We start from the raw sequence: 21,731 nt of genomic DNA, 5'->3' as shown, positions 1-21,731 counted from the left end.
TTTCTCCTTCCTTCCTTTGAGATATTGAATAAGTCAGCCTGTTAAGCATTCAAGTTATTGATTGTTGAAAATTTGAGGACCATAAGTTGCATGATCCCAATTTAAACAATTTAAACTCCTAATAAAATCATCATCGTTGTTGTTGTTGTTGTTGTTGTTGTTGTTTAGTCGTTTAGTCGTGTCTGACTCTTCGTGACCCCATGGACCAGAGCATGCCAGGCACTTCTGTCTTCCACTGCCTCCCGCAGTTTGATCAAACTCATGCTGGTAGCTTCGACAACACTGTCCAACCATTTCATCCTCTGTCATCCCCTTTTCCATCATACCGGAGACTAATATTGACATTTAGCAATAATAACAATTGGAGAGCCCCCTTTAACTTTTTGTGTGGAAGGGGAAATGAATGAACTTGAGTTGTCTGAAGATTGGGGAAATATTGCCTAGTGAACATGGGTACCATCCTGGAGTGAGCACTTCAAATATTCTGAATAACTTTTAAAGATATAATTGATGGACGGAGAATCGGAAGTCCACTCTGTTTCTTTCTCTCTTCCCTCTTTTTTCTTTTTCTTTTGAAATTCTTGTTCTCTTCCAGTTTCTTCTTATTTCTTTTTCTCTGCTTTGCTTTTGCTTATGTTTTGTTTTCTTTTGTTTACGTCCTCTACTCTGGTTTAGTGAGGCACATGAAGATGATGGCTGGCCTGTGTGAAAGACCCTGTGTGACTCCTTTGAGAGAGGGCTTTGTATTTTCGTCTATCTTACTTTTTTCTTTTCTTTTCTTTTCTTTTCTTTTTTTTCTTTTATTTTCCTTGTTTTGTTTTTATTTTTATGTAGATTAGTTTGTTTTTTATACTACAGGCAGCCCCCCATGTATGTGGGGTAACATTCCAAGGCAACACACACATTGGTGTATAACTGAAACACCTAATGTCCGGATTTTCCCAGACATTGCCAGGATTTCAAAGGTGAAATTGACGTCCAGGGGGAATTTCTGAAATGTGGCGTTTTGTCCTGGATCTTAGAGAAGATCATCGAAAAATTGCAGACATCAGGGTGTGCTGGTTTTTATTTTTTGAAACATGGCAAGCCTGGTTAAAAGAATTCTGAGGGGAGTCTCTAAGAGAAACCAATGTGGCTTTCCATTACCCATTTAGATGCCATCTCCTCAGATGTCAAATATGGAGGGAGAAAGAGAGAGAGGGAAAAAGAGAGACTAGATAGATAGATATCATACACACACACGCGCGCGATGTAATAATATATATAACATAATACTACATACTATATATTACATAAAATAATTTATTCTAATATATATATATATATATATATATATATATATATATATATATATATATATATATATTTGCTTTCGTAGATTTTCACGGGTACAGGAATGCAGGTTTTGGTGTCCTCGGGTGTCTTCCCGTGTAAAAGTTGGGGTGTCTAGGCGACGTTTCGACGAGGTCTCACTCGTCATCTTCAGGCTGGTGCTTTCGGCTTCTTGTTACTGGAACAGAGCAGGATCTCAGTGTTTGAGTTCCTATAAATACTGTTGAGGGGGTGTGGTGTATAGCCTCCAATGTTCTGGGCAGAGAGGAAGTTCCCAGGCTAGTGTGCCTTTTCTTCTTTTGTTCCTTAATTACTTGAGGGATATCTTGAGTGATTTCTTGAGTGATATCCTGAGTACCACTTAGGTGGGTCATTAGGTGTGGATTAGTTGCTAAAGTCTTTGTGTCTTGACCTCTTGAACTTTGTGAAGAGTTTTTCTGAGAAGATGGCTGTACTGCACTTAGTTGTGCTCTGGCTTGGCTTCGTGTATAGGGGCGAGCTGTGGTTTTGTGGCCTGTGTCAGCCAGATCTACACCACACCCCCTCAACAGTATTTATAGGAACTCAAACACTGAGATCCTGCTCTGTTCCAGCAACAAGAAGCCGAAAGCACCAGCCTGAAGATGACGAGTGAGACCTCGTCGAAACGTCGCCTAGACACCCCAACTTTTACACGGGAAGACACCCGAGGACACCAAAACCTCCATATATATATATATATATATATATATATGCAAATATAGTCCAGTATTCCTGAGGAATTATTAGTATTATTATTGAAAAACACCCAATATATTACGGCCAAATCCCTGAGCCCATGCATCCCAGTGAGCAATACAAAACATGTGTTTCTTTCCATCAAGCTCCAAAGAGATTCTCCGGAAGTTGAGATTGTTTTTCTCTCCTGGAATTAACAAAATAACAGTCATTCTTGCTGAATCCCAGTGGATTTCCACCCAGAAACTCAGCAACAAAGAAATCCAGAGCAAAACATTATTGTGATAAATACGCCCTGAACTCTTGCAAGGCGGGGGAGTGAGATACCGGACAGACACTCGGACGTGTGGTCATTTCCCCCAATGTTCTGAATCCATGGCTGAGACCTAAGGATTTGGTGGCCCCTTAATTCTGTACAAAGTTCAAGTGGGGCGAGGGTCTCTTTCTGCCGTCCATGATTTGGGTTTTAGTTTTTTTGCTCCTTCCTCAGGCTGCCACCAAGATGTCCCTGAGGACCAAGTGTCTCTTGACCAGGCCTTTTGAACTCCAGGAAGACTATTACAGGCCAGGAGATCTCATTGTGGGGGGACATTTACGCTTCAGCAGTGCCATACACACAAATCAGAAGTTTAATTTGTCACCCCGAAAACGGGACATATACATTTCTAAGTACGTACATGGAAACTCTGGGGAGGGATTTGGGTTGCTCTAATATCATTGTAGACTAGAGGGCTTGTTCCAGGGATCTGCATCCAGGGAGCCAGTGTGGTGTAGTGGTTAAGAGCGGTAAACTCGTAATCTAGTGAACCGGGTTCGCGTCTCTGCTCCTCCACATGCAGCTGCTGGGTGACCTTGGGCCAGTCACACTTCCCTGAAGTCTCTCAGCCCCACTCACCTCACAGAGTGTTTGTTGTGGGGGAGGAAGGGAAAGGAGAATGTTAGCCGCTTTGAGACTCCTTCGGGTAGTGATAAAGCGGGATATCAAATCCAAACTCTTCTTCTTCTTCTGCATTAGCGATATTGCTTGTTTCCCAGAATGAAAAACAAACCATAAAACAAAGCTTTACGGCTTGTCTTCACCAGATAAGAATCTGACCCATTGCTTCTTTCAGAGACTTGCATAGTCTACAAAGACTTCCAGAGACTTATAAGACTTATGTTTATTTGCTTGTATGTTTTCAAGAGAATCCATCAGGAGTGCACGTTTTGTGACTTTCAGAGACTTATAAGATTTCTGTTTATTGGGTCTGCAGAGAGTACATATTTCATATATTTCATATTCTATGTTCCGTATAGATTATATAAAGAGTTTATATTGATTTTGCATTGTTGTACTTGGTCATCGTGTTGCCTTGGATATTACTGAGAATTGTTTGCAACACAGGGGTTTAATTGTTTGGTTACTGAAAGGCACACCATGGCATCTCCAAATAATTGTCCATACGGGCAGGTGCTTCTGTTTATGGTGGTGAAAGTAACCCCAAAGCATCTCCATGAACCATGGTGGGAAGGCTGCTAGGCTCGCCAACAGAAAATATTTATTATTATTATTACTATTATTACTATTTATTCTATGTAAACATACGGGAAAACAATTCTATCTTTTCCTTTCCACTGATCAAAGTGTTGCCCAAGGTTGCCAAGAGCATTCAGAAGTACAGTAAAACAAATTGGCAAACATTAAACTGAACCTGGAGCAGGGCAGATAATTAAAGCAGTCTGCTTCGAATACCAAAATTAAGGGGAAATCTACTTGAACAAAATGAACCTTTGCTGTAATAAAGCAATAAAGGTAAAAGTAAAGGTACCCCTGACTGTTAGGTCCAGTCACGAACGACTCTGGGGTTGCAGCGTTCATCTCGCTTTACTGTCTGAGGGACCCGGCATACAGCTTCTGGGTCATGTGGCCAGCATGACTAAACCACTTCTGGAGAACCAGAGCAGCGCATGGAAACGGCGTTTACCTTCCTGCCGGAGCGGTACCTATTTATCTACTTGCACTTTGCTGTGCTTTTGAACTGCAAGGTGGGCAGTAGCTGGGACCGAACAACGGGAGCTCACCCCATCACGGGGATTAGAACCGCCGACCTTCTGATCGGAAAGCCCTAGGCTCAGTGGTTTAGGAACACCCCTAGACTTGGAAGTACTAAGCGCTAAATGCACACCAGCTCCAAGTGGTTTCCAAATCTCTCCTCCAACTCCTCCCCAGTGCAGCTTAATTGCACTCTTACACAGAAGTCAGGCAGTGGAAAGCCTGCCAAGCTGTGCTGTTCTGCCTGCATGGTCTACACCTGGTGTACATGCCTTTGCCCTCAAAAGCTGCAGCTTACAGGGAGAGGGAGAACGGACCCACCTGAGGCATTGGCACCCTCCTGCATGCACTCTCAAATGCATGTTGTACTGATTGGACAGCTTTAAAGGGAATTGAACAAATTCACGTTCAAGGTCATAAATGGCTGGTAATCATGACGGCTGTGTCCACTACTTCTGGTATCGAAGGCAGAGATTTTAAGGCTGCTGCTTACTTTTCTTCTCCTTTCCTGTTGAGCAACAACAAACAGCCGTTATTTGTTTGGGTTGCTTTTGTTGTAGATAGCAAGCGGGAGAAAGAGGAATGTGATTGTGTGTAAAAGAGATGATTCTGGCTGGTCACTGATTGTAATAATAATAATAATAATAATAATAATAATAATAATAATAATAATAATTTATTTATACCCCACACCATCTGGCTGGGTTTCCCCAACCACTCTGGGCGGATGTAGAAAGAAGAGGCTAGAGAGGTCATAAATTTTGTGTTTTAAAATTTTTATTTTTATATTTCGAAAAAGTTTACAACAAATTACAGTAAATAATCAAATAACTTTGGACTTCTCCTCCACATCTCCATGGTGTCTCCAGCTTCCCAACTAATGCTGCTTATTATAGTTATTCTATACCGGGGTCGGCAAAGTTTACCTCACCTGGGCCAGTTCAGGGGAGATCCCTCCATGGGCTGGACAAAGCCATGCCATTTCTTCTTCCTCTTCGTCAATCTCTCGTAGCCAAGTAAGATTGTCTTCCATAAACATGGTTTTAACAATGAGTCCGTAAGTGACTGTGGAGGCCAATTCTGGGTCCACATGTCCTTCCACAGTTGGGAAACTGGTTTCTGGGCGGGAGTCGATCACTGTGTGGATTTGCCAAGCGTGCCTTCCTCCTAGCACGTTTCTCCCTTGCATCCTGAGTTCGAGTGTCTTCAAAGCCCATGACACCTTTGGTAAAGGCTGTTCTCCAATTGGAGCGCTCGCAGGCCAGTGTTACCTAGTTGTCACTGTTTATACTACATTTTTAAAGATTTGCCTTGAGACAGTCTTTAAACCTCTTTTGTTGACCACCAGCATTACGCTTTCCATTTTTAAGTTCGGAATAGAGTAGTTGCTTTGGAAGACGATCACCAGGCATCCGCACAACATGACCAGTCCAACGACGTTGATGTTGAAGAATGTTGTGTGCATGCCCTTAAACACAAGCATCCTATCAAAGTCGCCAGGCTGCTGCAAAAAAATGAAACTGATCCCACAAAATGTGACTTGATGGAGTTTTGTGGCTGCATCAATCACAGCATCTTGCCATCTGGCATCTAATGAAAGAATAATATGCCTTTTAAAAAAAGTATTTCATTAGAAATGTACTGTGCAATCTTATGCAAGTGATATGGGTAGATTAATTGCCTAAATTCAAGCAGTAAATGGGTGAAAATATTGTTAATTGGATTGAGGCCAATTAGCCACACCTACCTTTCACTCCTCTCGCTCCAGCCAGAAGTCTGCCCTTAATGCTCTGTGTGCAAACATTTTGGGGGATTTTTTGTCCCAACCTTTCCCCACCAAAAAAACCCTCACTCATTAAAGCTGAATTGGGGCAAATGTCAATTTGGGTTTTCTACAGATGAACATTTGCTCCAGTTGATCCTCAAAGAGTTGGTTTTCGTGGGGAAAGATCTAGAGCGTGGATACGGAACTTTAAATTTAATTTAAATTTAATTTAAATTTAATTTAAACCATGTTTCCCTCCGTCTGGAAAGAACGGATGAAGGTAAGTGGGACATGTCCTCTTTCGGGATTTCCTCGCCTCCTCTGACACAACTCTTCTTACAGTCAAGTGCTGAAGACCTACCAGCACATCCTGGCCTTGGCATTCTCTGTCAGTGAGGTCAACAGGGACCCCGTGCTCCTACCCAACACAACACTGGGCTTCCGTATCTATGGTGATAACAGCGATGCAAAGACGACTTATGAGTCCAGCCTGTCTCTGCTCTCCACGAGGGGGGACGTGGCTCCCAACTATCAATGCGACACTCGGGACAAGCTGTTCTCCGTCATCGGGGGTCTCAGCTCCAAATCATCAATGCAGATGGCATACCTCTTTGGCATCTTGAAGATTCCACAGGTAAGAGAATTTGTCTGGGGACCCTCGCAGCGCTGTGGTCTAAACCTCTGAGCCTAGGGCTTGCTGATCAGAAGGTTGGCAGTTCAAATCCCCACGACGGGGTGAGCTCCCGTTGTTCGGTCCCTGTCCCCTGCCAACCTAGCAGTTCAAAAGCACAGCAAAGTGCAAGTAGATAAATAGGTACCACTCCTGCGGGAAGGTAAATATATATAGAATATAGATATATATGAATATCTATATTCATATAGTATACAGTATGCTGTCTATTACTGTGCTCTGTATTATGTTCTTAACATGATGCTCCATAAAATATATTATTAATGTGGTACACTGCCCTGTAATCGTTTGATAAACAGCAGTATATAAATCAAACAATTAACAATAATAACAGAAATCAAAAGAAGTGGATTACCAATGTAGGAGCAAATGGTTCATGAAACTGGCAAAATTAGCTGCCAAACTATGAGGGCATAATGACGAAGTGTTTAAGGAAGAAGGGAGACCACTGATTGACAATCTATCAAATTATCACCCATATACGTAGTCACGGGCAGGATTTGAAATATAAGCAGTGGATTACTGAAAGGTTTAATGGTAGTGGGGTTTAGATAATATAAATGTACGCATTATAAAACAGCTAATAAAAAGGAGTAAAAAAAGCAAACATCAGGAAGGGATGGGAAGTCAAGAAGAAACTTTGGATGTTAAAAAAGATAGTATATGATGATAAATTCTTTGAAACATTTCTGGAGACTTAATAAAAATGATATTTGGGGGGACCCCAATAATAACATTACTCCGGTTTTGAGAGAACTGTGCTGGTCGCCTGTTCACATCTAAGTCCAATTCAGTTTGGAGCCTGACCTGGGAAACAAATGCATGAAGGTACTTCAAGTAATTTTATGTCTCTCCTGCACAGCCCTGGAATCCTTGGGAGGAAAAGTGTATTAGAAATATTTCAAAAATTCTAAATAAATAAATAAATTTTGAATAAAGGCTTTCTCTTTCCTTCAGCTTGGTTATGGTTCATTCAGCCCTGTTGAGAGAGAGATGCTTCCTTCCTTCTTCCGAATCGATCCCAACGAAGCGCCGCAGTACGTCGGGTTGGTCCAACTGCTCCTACATTTCCGATGGAACTGGATTGGCCTCATCACTTCCGATGACGACACTGGTGAAAATTTCATCCGGACTCTGATGCCAATGCTCACGAAGAATGATATTTGTGTGTCCTCGGTAGAAATGATAAATGAACGGCTAATGAAGCGATTAGCAACTAATCTTTTTAAGAAATCTCTTATTAAGTGGCAGAGTAAAGCCATGATTATCTCTGTAGACTACAAGGAAGTAGCTGTGCTAATACTTAAACTCGATTTTCTCAGAAGCCATTCCAAGCCCTCACGTGTGAGGGTTTGGATCGTGACAGCCCGCTGGGATTTTGCTGCTCTGGGGGCACAAATACATTGGAAGGAACTGGAATACTTCCACGGTGCTCTGTCCTTCAGAGTCCACACAAGTGATGTCCAGGGGTTTAATAAATTCCTCCTGGCTTTAAATCCAGCCCGGCCCGAGGGGGATGTCTTTCTCCGAAACTGGTGGCAAATGGCGTTTAACTGCTGGTTTCCAATAGCAGGTCAAACGTCTAGCAAGAGAAAGTGTACAGGGAAGGAGAAACTAGAAGACCTGCCACCCTCTGTGTTTGAAACGAGAATGACTGGCCACAGCTATACCATGTACAATGCCATCTACTCCGTGGCACACGCTTTACATGCCATGTACTCATTGAGACCCACTCGTGCCATGATGCGGGAGGGCAAGAAACCTCTGGCTATCCAGCCATGGCAGGTAACATCGTTCTTTAGATGTGTCTCTCTCTTTCCCAAAGTAATGGACCCATTCGTTCTCTAGTGTTTTGTCAGGGGTCGTAATATGGATGGAGACAGATTGGTATTTTAAAACCATCCAAAGATCTCAATTTCTCCTGTTTGATAGCTTCACTCTCTTCCTTTCAAAAATGTTGCAACATTCTATAGTTGTTTCCTGGTGAGGAGAGAGGAGTGGAGGTTTATGAATTCCTGATCTATGATTGCAGTCATGGGATTTTTGTCTTTCACATGACGGTGTATGTTTTGACTACACAGAGTGGGAAGTGACAGAGACAGGATGTTTGTGTTACTGTGTTCCGTGAAGTGGGACTATTGCACTTTGTTCTTTTTCTCTTTGCTGTCAAATGCTAAAGAGAGAGGGAGCCATGCTGCAGTGCTCTGTGTGTGTTTATATATAAATAAAGTAGATTAGCCAAAATGCTGAGTTGCTGAGGTCTGTCACGCGCATGATGCACAAACTCTGTGGATCCCTAAATGTGCTGGTGTCAGTTGGCATCGGTCGCTGTGATGTTCGGGCTGAAGAAAGCTTTTGAAGCTCATGAACGAAAGACCAGGAGGGAGAGAACATGCCAGTTGGGCATGGGTCTCTGCCAGAGTCCTACTCAAGTGTAGGCTGATGTCCTGACAGATAACGCCTGTTATCTTTTCCTTTTCCGGGCTACAACTGCATTCTGCTCCCACCCAAGCATGTGGGTTGTGTTATAGCAAGTAGACACCAGCCATGAAAAGCAACCATTACTTGCACTTTCCAGCTATTTGGGGCTGCTGCTAAAAGTTAATTCCATCCCATGGTTAATTATCTCAATGGATGTAATTCCAAAATCTTGGGTCTGTGTTTAGTTCAAACGTAAGAAGAGCCTGTTGGATTGTGCCAATGGCCCGGTTTACACAACATTATTCTTCAAGTAGGGTCAGGTGGGCTAGATTCAGGGGTCTTCATCTCAGACAAAAGCACATGCAAGTTTGTTGTTGTTTAGTCGTTTAGTCGTGTCCGACTCTTCGTGACCCCATGGACCAGAGCACGCCAGGCACTCCTGTCTTCCACTGCCTCCCGCAGTTGGGTCAGACTCATGTTCGTAGCTTCGAGAGCACTGTCCAACCATCTCGTCCTCTGTCGTCCCCTTCTCCTTGTGCCCTCCATCTTTCCCAACAACAGGGTCTTCTCATGGTCTCTTGCCAAAGTCCCAAGCTCCACCCCTTCCTTTTCCTGTAAAAGGAACTGAGCCAGGATGAGGGAGGTCAAATCAGGGCCTCAATGAATATCTGAACAGGAGGAAGGGACCAGTGATCAGGAGAGTCAGGAGCTGGATTCTGGGAAAGGTACAAACAGGGGTGTCCCAACCACATTTCTGCTTGGCAAAAATAATTATCTTGCCTCTCCTTCCTCCGCACACTATTTTGGGGGTTCTCGTGACCCTTTAGAACAGATTTGGGGAGGGTGCAATGGTGCATGAGGAGGAGAGGGCAAGTCCCGTGGTGCTAGTAGGAATCTTTCCTGTGGCTTCTGCTAGAATGACTTAGTTGAATACGGAGGATACGCCTGTCTCAGGCTCCCTTCATCAGGCAAAATTGTGTCCCTTGAGGAAATGGTCGTAAACTCAACAAAAGACAAAAAAAATATAATATCCCCCTCCCCTCCAAATACCGTTCCAATAGGTGAAGGCTCAGCAGAGTCACTATGTTATCTAAACCTCTCCCCTCCTTTGTTCTTCAGATTCTCTCCTTTTTGAGGAACATCCGATTTAACAACAGTGCTGGAGATGAAGTATCTTTCACGGACAACAGTGTGGTGGGATCTTCTGGCTATGATCTTCTCAACTGGATCTATTTCCAAAATGAGTCAACAGCATTAGTGAAAGTTGGGAGGATGGATCCAGGAGCCCCACGGGGCAAAGACTTCATCATTAACCCAGATACAATTGTGTGGTCTAGCAAGGTGGAGTGAACGTCCCAGACCTTGTGAAAGAATTAGAGCATGATGGACTTGAATGCCCGTCAGCTCCAACCAACATGGCCAATGGTTAGGGATGATGGGAGATGTAATCTGGGAATGTTTTGGTGGGGGTGGGGTGGGGGAAGGCACAGGTTCCCCAACCTTGCTCCATGCAGTGGTTCAAAATAGCTTTGACCCTCTTACCTACATTTATCATCATTTCTAGCATACTAAGAGGGGACCACCTTTGAAGACCTCCAAGTCCTGCTTAAAACACTTCTATCCATGCAGAAAACCTTTCATTATATCTGCCTTTCTTAGACCCCACCTTCTGCAAGCTGTGCAAAGATCTGCTCTCCAGGGCAAAGGAGAAAAATTCCAGAAGGGAAGCCGGTTTGCTGTAATGTGTGCATTCGCTGTCCAGAAGGGACTTTTTCTAACCAGACAGGTAGTTCCAACCCTGAACCCTATTCTACAGTGCAGACGTTGAGTGTCCAGGTAGAGTTAAGGTAGGGTTACCTGACGTCCCCGGTTCCCGGGGACAGTCCCCGGATTTCCAAATCTGTCCCCGGACAAATTCCATCCCCGGAATGTCCCCAGATTTGCAAATCTGTGCCCAGGAAACAGGGCAGTGGCAGCCTCAGCAGCCCAGAGCCAGCCTGGTAGCAAGTTGGCTCTGGCTGGTTTCAGGAGCTGCTTGCTGCTCGCTGGTGTGGCACCCGCCATTTTTCCTTGCCGGAAGTCCCCATATGATGTGTCTTGTGCGCAACACATCATATGGGGACTTCCGGTGAGGAAAAATGGCAGGCACCACGGCAGCGAGCAGCTCCTGAAGCCAGCCAGAGCCAACTGCACTACCAGGCTGGCTCCGGGCTGCTGACTGCCACTTCTGCCGCCACTGCCGAAGGGGAACCGGGGACGTCCGGCAGTACAGAACTCCTGCCCCCTTCCCCCTTTGTTTTCACTGATTGGGGGAGGCTTGGGAGTTGCAGGCAGCCAGTTTTTTTAAAAGCTCTGCACATTTATGTTTCACAGAATGTGAAAGAAGGGCTTTGGACCTTGCCTGGCAGAGAAACCGAACGCCTTGCGCTCCTTTGCCTCACCACCCCCACTACTGACTCCCTGTTGCTACTCAGCTTTAAAAAAAATCTGGTAACCATAATAGGCTAGTGCAGACTTCTTCCTGCCCTGCTGGCCTCCACATCCCCCTGAATTTCGCTAGAAGAACTTTCAAAACGTATTCCAGAATTGCAACGTGTAGGATTTGCTATAGTTCTAAGTAACTTTGCAGTTCTAAGTTTCTTTGCAGCTTGCTTCCCTGTCTCAAAAAATGTGTTTTGTAACTTTTAAGATTCTGATCTTTTGCAATAAAAGGTCAAAAGAGAGCAGAATCCCAGAGATTTTGAGCAATAAGATGGAGAATAGGGCAGGCCAACACACAAGAATATTTATAACGAGGGTCTACACCTCTGATTTCTTCTCCTGCCATCCCCACCGACCATGTGCACCAGCCTGGTGTGTGTGTGTGTGTGTGTAAATAAAGCTATATTAGAGATACTCAAATAGTGCTTGCTAATTCCAGATGCTGCTAACTGTGCCCAGTGCCCAGAAGATCAATACCCAAGCAAGGACCAAGACCAGTGTATTGCCAAGAAAATCAACTTCCTTTCGTATCACGAGGCTTTGGGATTTCTTTTAGCTTCTCTGGCTCTTTTCCTCTCTCTAATCACCTCTCTAATCCTGGTAACCTTCATTAAAAACAAGGACACCCCAATCGTCAGAGCCAATAACCGCAACCTCACTTACATCCTCCTTGTCTCCCTCCTGCTCTGCTTCCTCTGCTCCTTCCTCTTCATTGGTCGACCCAAAAAAGTCACCTGTCTTCTCCGGCAAATGGCTTTTGGAATCACCTTCTCTGTTGCCATTTCTTCCATTTTGGCAAAAACCGTCACGGTAGTTCTGGCCTTCATGGCCTCCAAGCCAGGAAACGTGGCCAGGAAACTCTTGAAGACACAATTAGCAAGCACCATTGTCCTGGTCTGTTCCCTCATTCAAGCAGTTGTCTGTGCCATCTGGCTGGCAACCTCTCCCCCGTTCCCAAACCTGGATTTCTACTCCATGGCTGTGGAGGTTGTGGTGGAATGCAATGAAGGCTCCGTCACCATGTTTTACTCTGTCCTGAGTTACATGGGTTTCCTGGCCGTCATCAGCTTCATGGTAGCCTTCCCAGCTAGGAAGTTGCCTGACAGTTTTAACGAAGCCAAATTTATCACCTTCAGCATGCTGGTCTTCTGCAGTGTTTGGGTGTCCTTTGTGCCCACCTACCTGAGCACCAAAGGGAAGTTCATGGTGGCCGTGGAGATCTTTTCCATCTTGGCCTCTGGTGCTGGTCTCTTGGGTTGCATCTTTCTCCCCAAATGCTACATTATTCTCCTGAGACCCAACCTCAACAGCAGAGAGCATCTAATAAGAAAGAAATATTAAGGAGCTTAAGAAACTAAACAACTCATAACTTCATATACAAAGAAGCTGGTTGAATTATTCTTTAGCTAATGTGATCAGGTTTAACTACCAGACTTTTACAAGACATCTGAAGGCAGCTCTGTTTAGGGAAGCTTTTAATGTTTAATAGCCTATTGTCTTTTAATATTCTGTTGAAAGCCACCTAGAGTGGCTGGGGAAACCCAGCCAGATGGGTGGGGTATAAATAAATTATTATTATTATTATTATTATTACTATTATTATTATTATTCCTGAAAAATCTTGCAAATCTTGTGTATCTTTTCTGATTCTTTTTGTTTTGTTCATTCAATAAACATAGTGAAAGAAAGAAAATTGGTTTTGTAGCCCTATATATGTTTTGAACTCAAGATGAATCAGCAGAATTCTGAACCGTCTGACCTTCTTGCAGCCCATGGGACTCTCAAGAGTCTCCTCCAGCACCATAATTCAAAAGCATCAATTCTTCGGCGATCCGCCTTCTTTATGGTCCAGCTCTCACTTCCATACATCACTACTGGGAAAACCATAGCTTTAACTATACGGACCTATGTTGGCAAGGTGATGTCTCTGCTTTTTAAGATGCTGTCTAGGTTTGCAGCCCTTAGTTCAAAAACCCCCTACAGGTGACAGCATATTTCTTTTTTAAATTTCTATACCAGTTTATATTTTTAATAAAAATCTCAAAGCGGTTTACAGCATATTAAAACAATATAACAACAGCCAGGCGATGGTTCTCTGGCCTCATGAGGAGCTTTTTCAGTAGGGCTGGTGAGTCTGGGCCTCGCCCCCTAGGCATACTGGGGAAAAGGAGGGAGGGGGAAAGTGAAAGTGAAGAGGGGTGACTCAACTGTTTTTCCATCTGTCCTGCCCACTGCTAGCTTCAGCCCACATCCACCACCCAAGGCGTACCTAGACTCCCTTGCACCCTTGCCAAAGAGATGTATTGGCACCCCCCGTCCCTTGCACCCTTGGGAGAGGAGCCTGTGTGCCTTACCTGGCCAACCAGAGAAGCAGAGATGCACCTGGGGATCACACAAGCACCAGGCTGCTCCAAGCCAGAGTGGAGAGACATGATTTTTGCACCCTCTAGAGCCTATGCCCTTGTCAAGGGCCAACATGGCCAATCCCAAGGTATGCCCCTTCCCATCACTGCCTAGAGACTCGGCAACCTCCTTGTTCTCCCCAGACATCTCAGATACTTCTCTGATCCCCAGTTCAGGCCTGGGTTGAGAGGAAGAGAGAACTGTGCTGAACCAAAGGTGAATTGTTCTGGAAGCTCTGCAAACACCATATTGGTACTCAAGATAACCCAAACCCCCGCCAATTAATTGGTAGTGGTTATAGCACTGAGCTCATATGTGTTTATAGTCACTTGCTTTGAAGCATACTAATTGTCTTGCTTTCATGTCACCGTTATCTGAGGGTTTGGGGTGCTGAGCTCTGAGACCGAAAGGGAAACTGTAATGTTTGGGTGTTTGCCACCTCCTGGTCAGTGGGCTGGTGTATGCTGCTTTGACCTTTAGCTTGGGTGTGCATCTTCTTGCTTGCGGTGTCCATTCCACACAAGTGAGTAAAGGCACTGGAACTGATCACTCTGGAGTTTTTGACATCCTTCTTTGGAATTCCTGCATCTCACGACTCACGCAGGCTATCCTCTGGCTCTGCGGTTTGCAACAAGAGCAAGAAAGTGTGGTCCGTTCACCTCTGGCTCTGCCACTGGCCACGACTGACTCCAGCATGGCTTAGAGCTGACAGGTGGAGCATCCCCAAAGGGAATGGAGCTCTCTGCCAGAAAACCGGTTCCCCATCATGGGATATGTAGGAGACAATTCCATTGGGGGTTCATTACTAAGGTTCGCACCAAATTCCCACTGGTCAGACTTTATTCAGTAATGCATTACATACCATAGTACAAGATAGTCTGTGGTTGCATATCTGTTAACACAGACCCTATATAGAATATATGTGCCATCTTCTGCCACCTTCTTTATCCCTAGAAAAATGCAACCTGTGCTGCTGATAGAAGTAGTATGACTCATACAACACGTTGACGAATAATATACACACAATAATTACCAAAATAATTATACATTCTTTATCAATCTTTTGAGAAAAATACAAAGTATTGTGCAAAGCCACAGAAACTTGCAAACTACCCAGTCTAAGATGAACTTATAATGTCTTATTTCAATAGATTTTTCAAATGCTTAACTCAGTCTTTTGTTTTCTTTATCTTTTTAGGTAAGTTCATGAAGATACCAACAAAAGGTAAGTTTGGTGTTGTTCACAATACCGAGAGATGCTAGTGAAAGCTGAGGCCATAAAGAAAGAGGAACAACAGTAGAAAGGATGGACCCAGATCTATACACACACAAGATGAAAACGAAGAGAATTAGTATAGAAACAAGAAGTAAGGATTTCTGAGTCGCACACCTTCTGTTATCCCAGCACCTCACCATCTTTTCACCCAGCCACAGTCCTTGAAAACAGTTACTCAATCCGAGATTTTCTTACAGCATTGTGAAATCAATAAAGAATTCCTCAGTTACCACCCTCAGAATATTCCCTTTTCCAGATCCCTTCACAAGGGCCTCTCCATCTCCCTCTCCTCTTTGCCAGGGGTCAAATGTGTATCTCTCTTGGCCCACTTGCGGGGGTTTGTGAGCTAGACAGTGTATCCTCGGCCTTGCCTTCCACCATGCAGCCTTCTTCCCCAGCTGCTATTTGCAGATTAAATATCTATCCATGTATTTATTTAAAAGTTGTCCCCTGCCTTACATGTGTCAGAGGGCCTGCCAGGTGTGCTCTGGGCTAGATTCCCCACTGTTGGGCCCAAAACTGTTCTGCCATGTTAAAAAAAGAAGAAGTCAGGAGAGAGCTATGGTCAGCCCAGACAAAGGGTGAGAAAATCCCTCCACTCCTCAAACAGCAGCGGCAACTCCAGCCAGAGTCAAAAAGAGCTCAGGCTGGAGACAGAAAGAAAGAGGAACAGTAGTGGAAAGGATGGACCCAGATCTATACACACACAAGATGAAAACAAAGAGAATTAGTATAGAAACAAGAAGTAAGGATTTAAGGCGGAGAGGCAAGGAGCTGGGAGACCTCATTTGTTTCTGCTTTTGCTGTATCAGGGAATAAGATATTGTTAAGTATACGAGCTGGAATTGAAAACTAGACAGCTGAGGGAGAAGGGGAAAGAGAGGAGATGAAATTAAATTGTAAAATGTGAAAATTAAGATTGATATAAGGTTTGAAATGTTGGTTGGAATATAAATTTGTAATATAAAGCAGTAAATGGGGGAACGTAGGACACATCTAGGAAGAAAAGTGGGAAGTCAGCTTATTTGGAGGAAATGTATTAAATCTGATGTAATTTGGTATTGATTGGTTAAAATTAGGAAAACTAATTTGGCAAAAAGAGAGAGAGATAGACAACATGTTTTACGGTAGCTGACAGTGGCTTTGACACTACAGAGAGAGCACTTCTCATATCATAGGCTTGGGTCTTTGAACAGGGTGAAGAGAGAGGGATATGGTTGTGCAGGATGGAACGTTCAGCATAACACACTCTTGAATTCAACCAACATGTAAATCACCAAGACAAAAGGTCTGTGGCCATTGCAAGTGTTGTGATGCCATTTTCATACAGGAACTATCACATACCATCTTTTGATTTGATTTTTAGCTGTAGATGCTCCTTTGTGTTCAGATCAGGTCTCAGCACAATAATGTAGCATTTGGGAATAAAGATGCAGCCCAGAAGCCCAGCACTGGAGGCCAAGATAGAGAAGACCTGCACAGCTACCATGTATTTCCCCTTGGTGCTCAGGTAGGTGGGCACAAAGGACACCCAAACACTGCAGAAGACCAGCATGCTGAAGGTGATCAGCTTGGCTTCATTGAAGGCCCCAGGCAGCTTCCTGGCTAGGAAAGCCACCGTGAAGCAGATGGCAGCCAGGAAGCCCATGTAGCCAAGGGCAACATAAAACATGGCAACAGATCCTTCGTTGCATTGCAGGATGATCTCTCCAGGCTGGGAGCGCATGTCAGAGTCTGGGAATGGGGGAGAGGTCCCCAGCCACAGGGTGCAGATGAGAACTTGGAAACTGGAACACGAAATGACAATGTAATTGGCCAAACTCTTCCCCAGCCATGTCCTCACCTTGTTCCCTGGCTTTGTGGCCTGGAAGGCCAGCACCACAGTGATGGTTTTTGCCAAGACAGAAGAGACAGCAACCGAGAAGATTATGCTAAAGGCTGTTTGTTGGAAGAGGCAGATCCCTCCCCTTGGCTTTCCAATGAAGAGGAAGGAGGACAAAAAGGAGAGCAGTAGGGAGATGAGGAGGATGTAGGAGAGGTCCCGGTTGTTGGCTTTGACAATGGGAGTTTCTGTGTATTTCATTAGGGTTCCTAACACAAGGCCTGTGGTTAAGGACATGAAGAGGGCAAACGAAGCCAGGAGGATCCCCAAAGGTTCTTCATAGGCAAGGAAGGTGATAATCTTGGGGACACATTGATCTCGGTCCTTGTTTGGATGTTGATCTTCTGGGCATTTGATGCAACGGTTTGCATCTGCAAAGAACAGAATTATTGTTGTTGCTGTTTTTGTTGTTCTACCATTCACACTACATTCCCAGGGCAGCTTACAAAAACCAGAACAAAATATAAAAAAACAGTTTAAAACAAATCTAAATTTATCTATACATCATTATTGTAATGTTTTACAGTTGCTATGGCCATTGGCTAATGCAAATAAAGTTTTATCTGATCTTTATACATCAGTAGTGATGAAAGTACACCCAGATGGTGCACATAATTATCTCATCTGGAAGAGCATTCCACATAGTAGGCACCACAGTGTAGAAACAGCCACCTTTGCCTGTCAGAATAATCCTTGCAGGTTGTTTAGTGTGCGAAAAATGGAGTGGTCTATCATCAGTCAGTCATCCCTGCTTCAGACTTGGCAGGATTTTATTGATTTATGCATTTATCTACTCTTTTTTCATGCAGTTTTTTACAAGAAGCAACACCCCGTTCTAGTGCTAATTTAAAATACGCAACAATAACGAAATACATGAAACTTAGGCCAAAACTTTGGTCTCCTGAGTCAAAGATCAACACCTGAGTGACATGTCAGAAGGGATTGGTTGCCCAAAACCAGAGAGCAGTCACCAACATTTCTAATGTGAGTTCTGAGGATTTCCCCCCATGCTGTGTAGGCTTGCTTCCAGATGTCATGGAATTTGACTCTAAGAAAGAAAGTATCTATGTACACATAAGGAAATGCAGAGGAGTGCTCTAACAAGGCACAATTTGTGCATGAACTATAATCACATAGCATTGGGCAGTTATAAATTTCACTTTAAAAATGTCTTTGATATCTGTGTCAGCTTCCCCAAGGATGTCCCTTTCCTAGATGGTTACCCACCTTCCTGCATGGAGATGGTCCCTTCTGAACAGGGAATGCAGTCATAGCAGCAGAGTGGTTTTCCTTCCTGAACCACCTTGATGAATCCGGGATGGCAACTTTCCACACACTTGGAAGAAGGCAAGGTCTAAGCATAAAGAGAAAGACCATTAAGGAAATTGCAGAAGGCCTAACTGGTTTCCTGGTGGATTTCAGAAAATGCAACCAGTCAGGATATTGCTGGAAACCTCACTGTACTAGAGATATGAGGGTGTTCTTACACTCTAAATTTGGCCACCTCATTTAGTAACTAAAATTATCTACGCCCTTTAAATTTGCCTTTCCTTCCCAATAGCTGGACCCTCCATTTACACAGCTTCTCAGGGGACCACCATAAGATCTTGAAGAAATGTTGGACCTTGGACATGGCATGCATTTGAAGGCAGCTCCACACAGAGCCTGAAACCCTTATTGGAACTTATGGGATAGGGAACCCAATTAAATGAAAGAGATGATCTCCCCCACCTGATTGAGCCATTTGGGCCACACAATGGCATCCTCATTGATGGTGAGCTGCAGGTTTGGGGAGCCGTGTCTGTCGAGACTCCCAAACTTCACCCTTAGGATGGACTGATTGGGAAACTTCACCCAGTTCACAACGTTCAAGTCAGCTGCCAGCTCCCCGTTCTCATCCAAGTATACTCCGTCCATGGAAGAATTGTAAAACTGTGAGTATCTCAGGAAAGGGTGGAGCTAAAATTAAAACAGCAACATTTAGAATATGGGAAACTTCGTTACTATCCAGTTCAGCCCATTTCGTGCTTAGAACTCCTCCGACTCAGAGTTGGAGTCTTTCTAAACATTGAAGGTTTGTCCATAGTGGAGTCTACTGTGCATTCCCATGTTGTTTGCATTCAAACTTAATCTGCATAGTCCACCCACAAACAACACCAAACCTAATGTTTATCCACTGTAAATTTGGGGATATGGGGATAATCAGATAAGCTGGGGGGAAATCAGGCTTCAAAGAGCTCCACACAGGGTCATTTGTTTTGGTGTTCTGTTACTCTCCTTTGCACACCCACTATTTTCCTCAGTACTTTCAGCTATTTTCTTCCTCCTGTTTCCAGTATGCTTCTGAACGGTGATAGATTCTTTTGATCCTTCAGCTGTACTGAAAACCAGAGAACTGCACCAAGCAAACCACATTCAAATTTCTACACCAGAAGTTGTGCCCCAGGCTGAAAAGTGTGTGCTTAGGAATCACAATTGCTTTCATTTCTTTTCCCACCATGCTTTTAACTATTTCCAGTGTTCTTTTGAACAGAGGTATTTAGACTGCATGGGACGCGGGTGGCGCTGTGGGTTAAAGCCTCAGCGCCTAGGGCTTGCCGATCGAAAGGTCGGCGGTTCGAATCCCCGCGGCGGGGTGCGCTCCCGTTGTTCGGTCCCAGCGCCTGCCAACCTAGCAGTTCGAAAACACCCCCGGGTGCAAGTAGATAAATAGGGACCGCTTTATAGAGGGAAGGTAAACGGCGTTTCCGTGTGCAGCTCTGGCTAGCGTGCCCTAGTCGCAGATTCATGCCAAGGACTGGAGATCGCCCGGCACACTGGCCGGTGGATTGGAGCCAGCTGGGGCCCTGCCAATTGCCCCCGTTTCCTTGGTTGCATGCATACACACTTAGTAAGGCTCCCGTACACACACACACACACACACACACCCTTGGAGAAAGGCTGGGGCTTAGTTTGCCCAGGCCAGTGCCAATGGAGCACCCAAGTGAGAAGGGAGGGAGGATTAGGAAGAGCCTGCACAAGACCATCTTCCCTGCAGAAAGGAACTCAATGCAGGAGGTAGGACGACTTACTCCTAATGGGCCACGGTAGAAGGAGTTGTGCTAAAGATGGTGGGTGTGACCAGAGGGTCTGTGACCTCTAAGGAGGCATGAAGAAGGACCATTATTCTAATGAATACCTGCCATGGCTGCAGCCTTTGAACTTCCATACGGTCCGTCACCTTCTGTTTATATCTAGATGAATAAGCAGCATTTAAGGCATGTGCCACAGCTTGGACAGTGTCGTAGATCCTGTAGCTGTCTAGAGAGAGGATTCCTTCCAAATCGTCTTGAGTCAGCACCTCCAGTTTCTCTCTCTCTCTGCATCTTGTCCGGCCTTTCACTGAGAATGCATCCTTTGAATAGGAGCAATTAAAAGCTTCCTCACAAAACTTCTTAATGGCAGAGGAAAAGGGCAGAAAATCATCATATTTTGCCCTTTTATTTGTCTCCAAAAGGAAAGAGTAAATGCTGTGGATGTGTTGGAAAGATAAGTCAGAGTACGCTACATCCAAGTAAATGTCCCACATTGCTGTTGTGATCCACACGTTCCCTACAATGGGCTTCACCACCTTGTCAAAGAAACCTTGTATAAGTGATATTCCCTCTAAGACATAAGATTTTTCTACATAATAAACAAATACATGAACTTGTATCCACTGGAGGAATGGAAGATGATGGATCTTCTCTTTCAGTGTATTAAGTTGTGGGAAGATTTGTGAGATGACAACACAAACACCGCTTTTGATGAGCACCGGCTTCAAGGTCTTCATGAACCTCTCTCCATTGTCGGTGTCTGGTGCAATGAGACCAATGAGCGTCCATCGGAAGTGCTGGAGCAGCTTGACAATCCCTGGGTACAGGGCTTCTTCTTTGGGGACCATCCGGTAGAAAAAAGGGAACTGCCTCTTATCATTCAGAACATGAGAAACAAAGGCATAACTGACCTGGAAAGGGAAGGAAGATCAGTGGGTGGTTTGTATTTGTTTTTTTTTGTTGCCAACAAATGTATGGCAGTTGTGGAAAAAGCAATTTCCATGCTGAGGAGATCGAAAATAAAAATTTCTATTATCTGCATTCATATTAATGTATCCATTAATTTCCTCAATATTTTTTGATTCCTATACATAATAAACAGTATCTTCTGAAAGATATTCATTTTCTGAATGGTTTCCACCCACAATTGTTTGTGCCCGGTGATTTTATTCTGTGCCCTGGTGTTCCAGATCGTCCTCATGTTGGTGAAGATGATATTTGTTGACACTACACAGAACTTACAGTTCCGCAATAAATTTCTGCATGGAAGAATCCTTTGTCTTGGGGTGGATCAACACACATGAAAAAAATACGCTATAAATAGGTCAGAAATTAGATCGTTATAACAAAAGGGGGAAAACCCTATGGAAAATCACGTAGAAAAATGTTCTGCTCTCTGGCGCCATCTTCTGTTGCATGTTTATAACACATTCAAATCGTTATTTTTTTACTAATGTAGCTGAGTCCCATTGCTTTGAATCCCTGAAAAAAACATTTGAGTAGAAATGGCTATGTGAGGAAAGAAAGGGTGATTGTCCACCAGAAGCAGTTAAAACTCTCTCAGGTCTGTGCAATACTCATTTTAAAATGAATGCCTGTCTCCAGTTCCACTTAATATCCACCCCACTCAGTTTTTGGATTCTCTGGAAAGATGGCA

General features: G+C 44.1%; 2 protein-coding genes across 2 annotated transcripts; one reads left to right on the top strand and one right to left on the bottom strand.

The window, feature by feature from the left end:
• Positions 1-4,501: 4,501 nt before the first annotated feature.
• On the top strand, positions 4,502-12,887 carry LOC309363263 (vomeronasal type-2 receptor 26-like; the record flags this gene model as incomplete). The annotated part of the gene is made up of 6 exons (XM_081899368.1): positions 4,502-4,539; positions 6,189-6,480; positions 7,495-8,322; positions 10,078-10,299; positions 10,618-10,744; positions 11,879-12,887. The coding sequence occupies 6 exons, from the start codon at positions 4,502-4,504 to the stop codon at positions 12,778-12,780; spliced, it is 2,409 nt and encodes an 802-aa protein (XP_081755494.1). The 3' UTR covers positions 12,781-12,887.
• Positions 12,888-13,555: 668 nt separating this feature from the next.
• On the bottom strand, positions 13,556-20,922 carry LOC309363262 (vomeronasal type-2 receptor 26-like; the record flags this gene model as incomplete). The annotated part of the gene is made up of 5 exons (XM_081899367.1): positions 13,556-13,596; positions 16,463-17,371; positions 18,228-18,354; positions 18,732-18,959; positions 20,776-20,922. The coding sequence occupies 5 exons, from the start codon at positions 20,920-20,922 to the stop codon at positions 13,556-13,558; spliced, it is 1,452 nt and encodes a 483-aa protein (XP_081755493.1).
• Between the last annotated feature and the right edge of the window lie 809 nt (positions 20,923-21,731).

This window comes from Podarcis melisellensis (genome assembly GCF_964234715.1).
Source record: "Podarcis melisellensis genome assembly, chromosome: 2".
Lineage (NCBI taxonomy): Eukaryota > Metazoa > Chordata > Lepidosauria > Squamata > Lacertidae > Podarcis > Podarcis melisellensis.
Note: the sequence above shows the minus strand (reverse complement) of the source record. Positions and strands in the feature narration are given on the sequence as shown.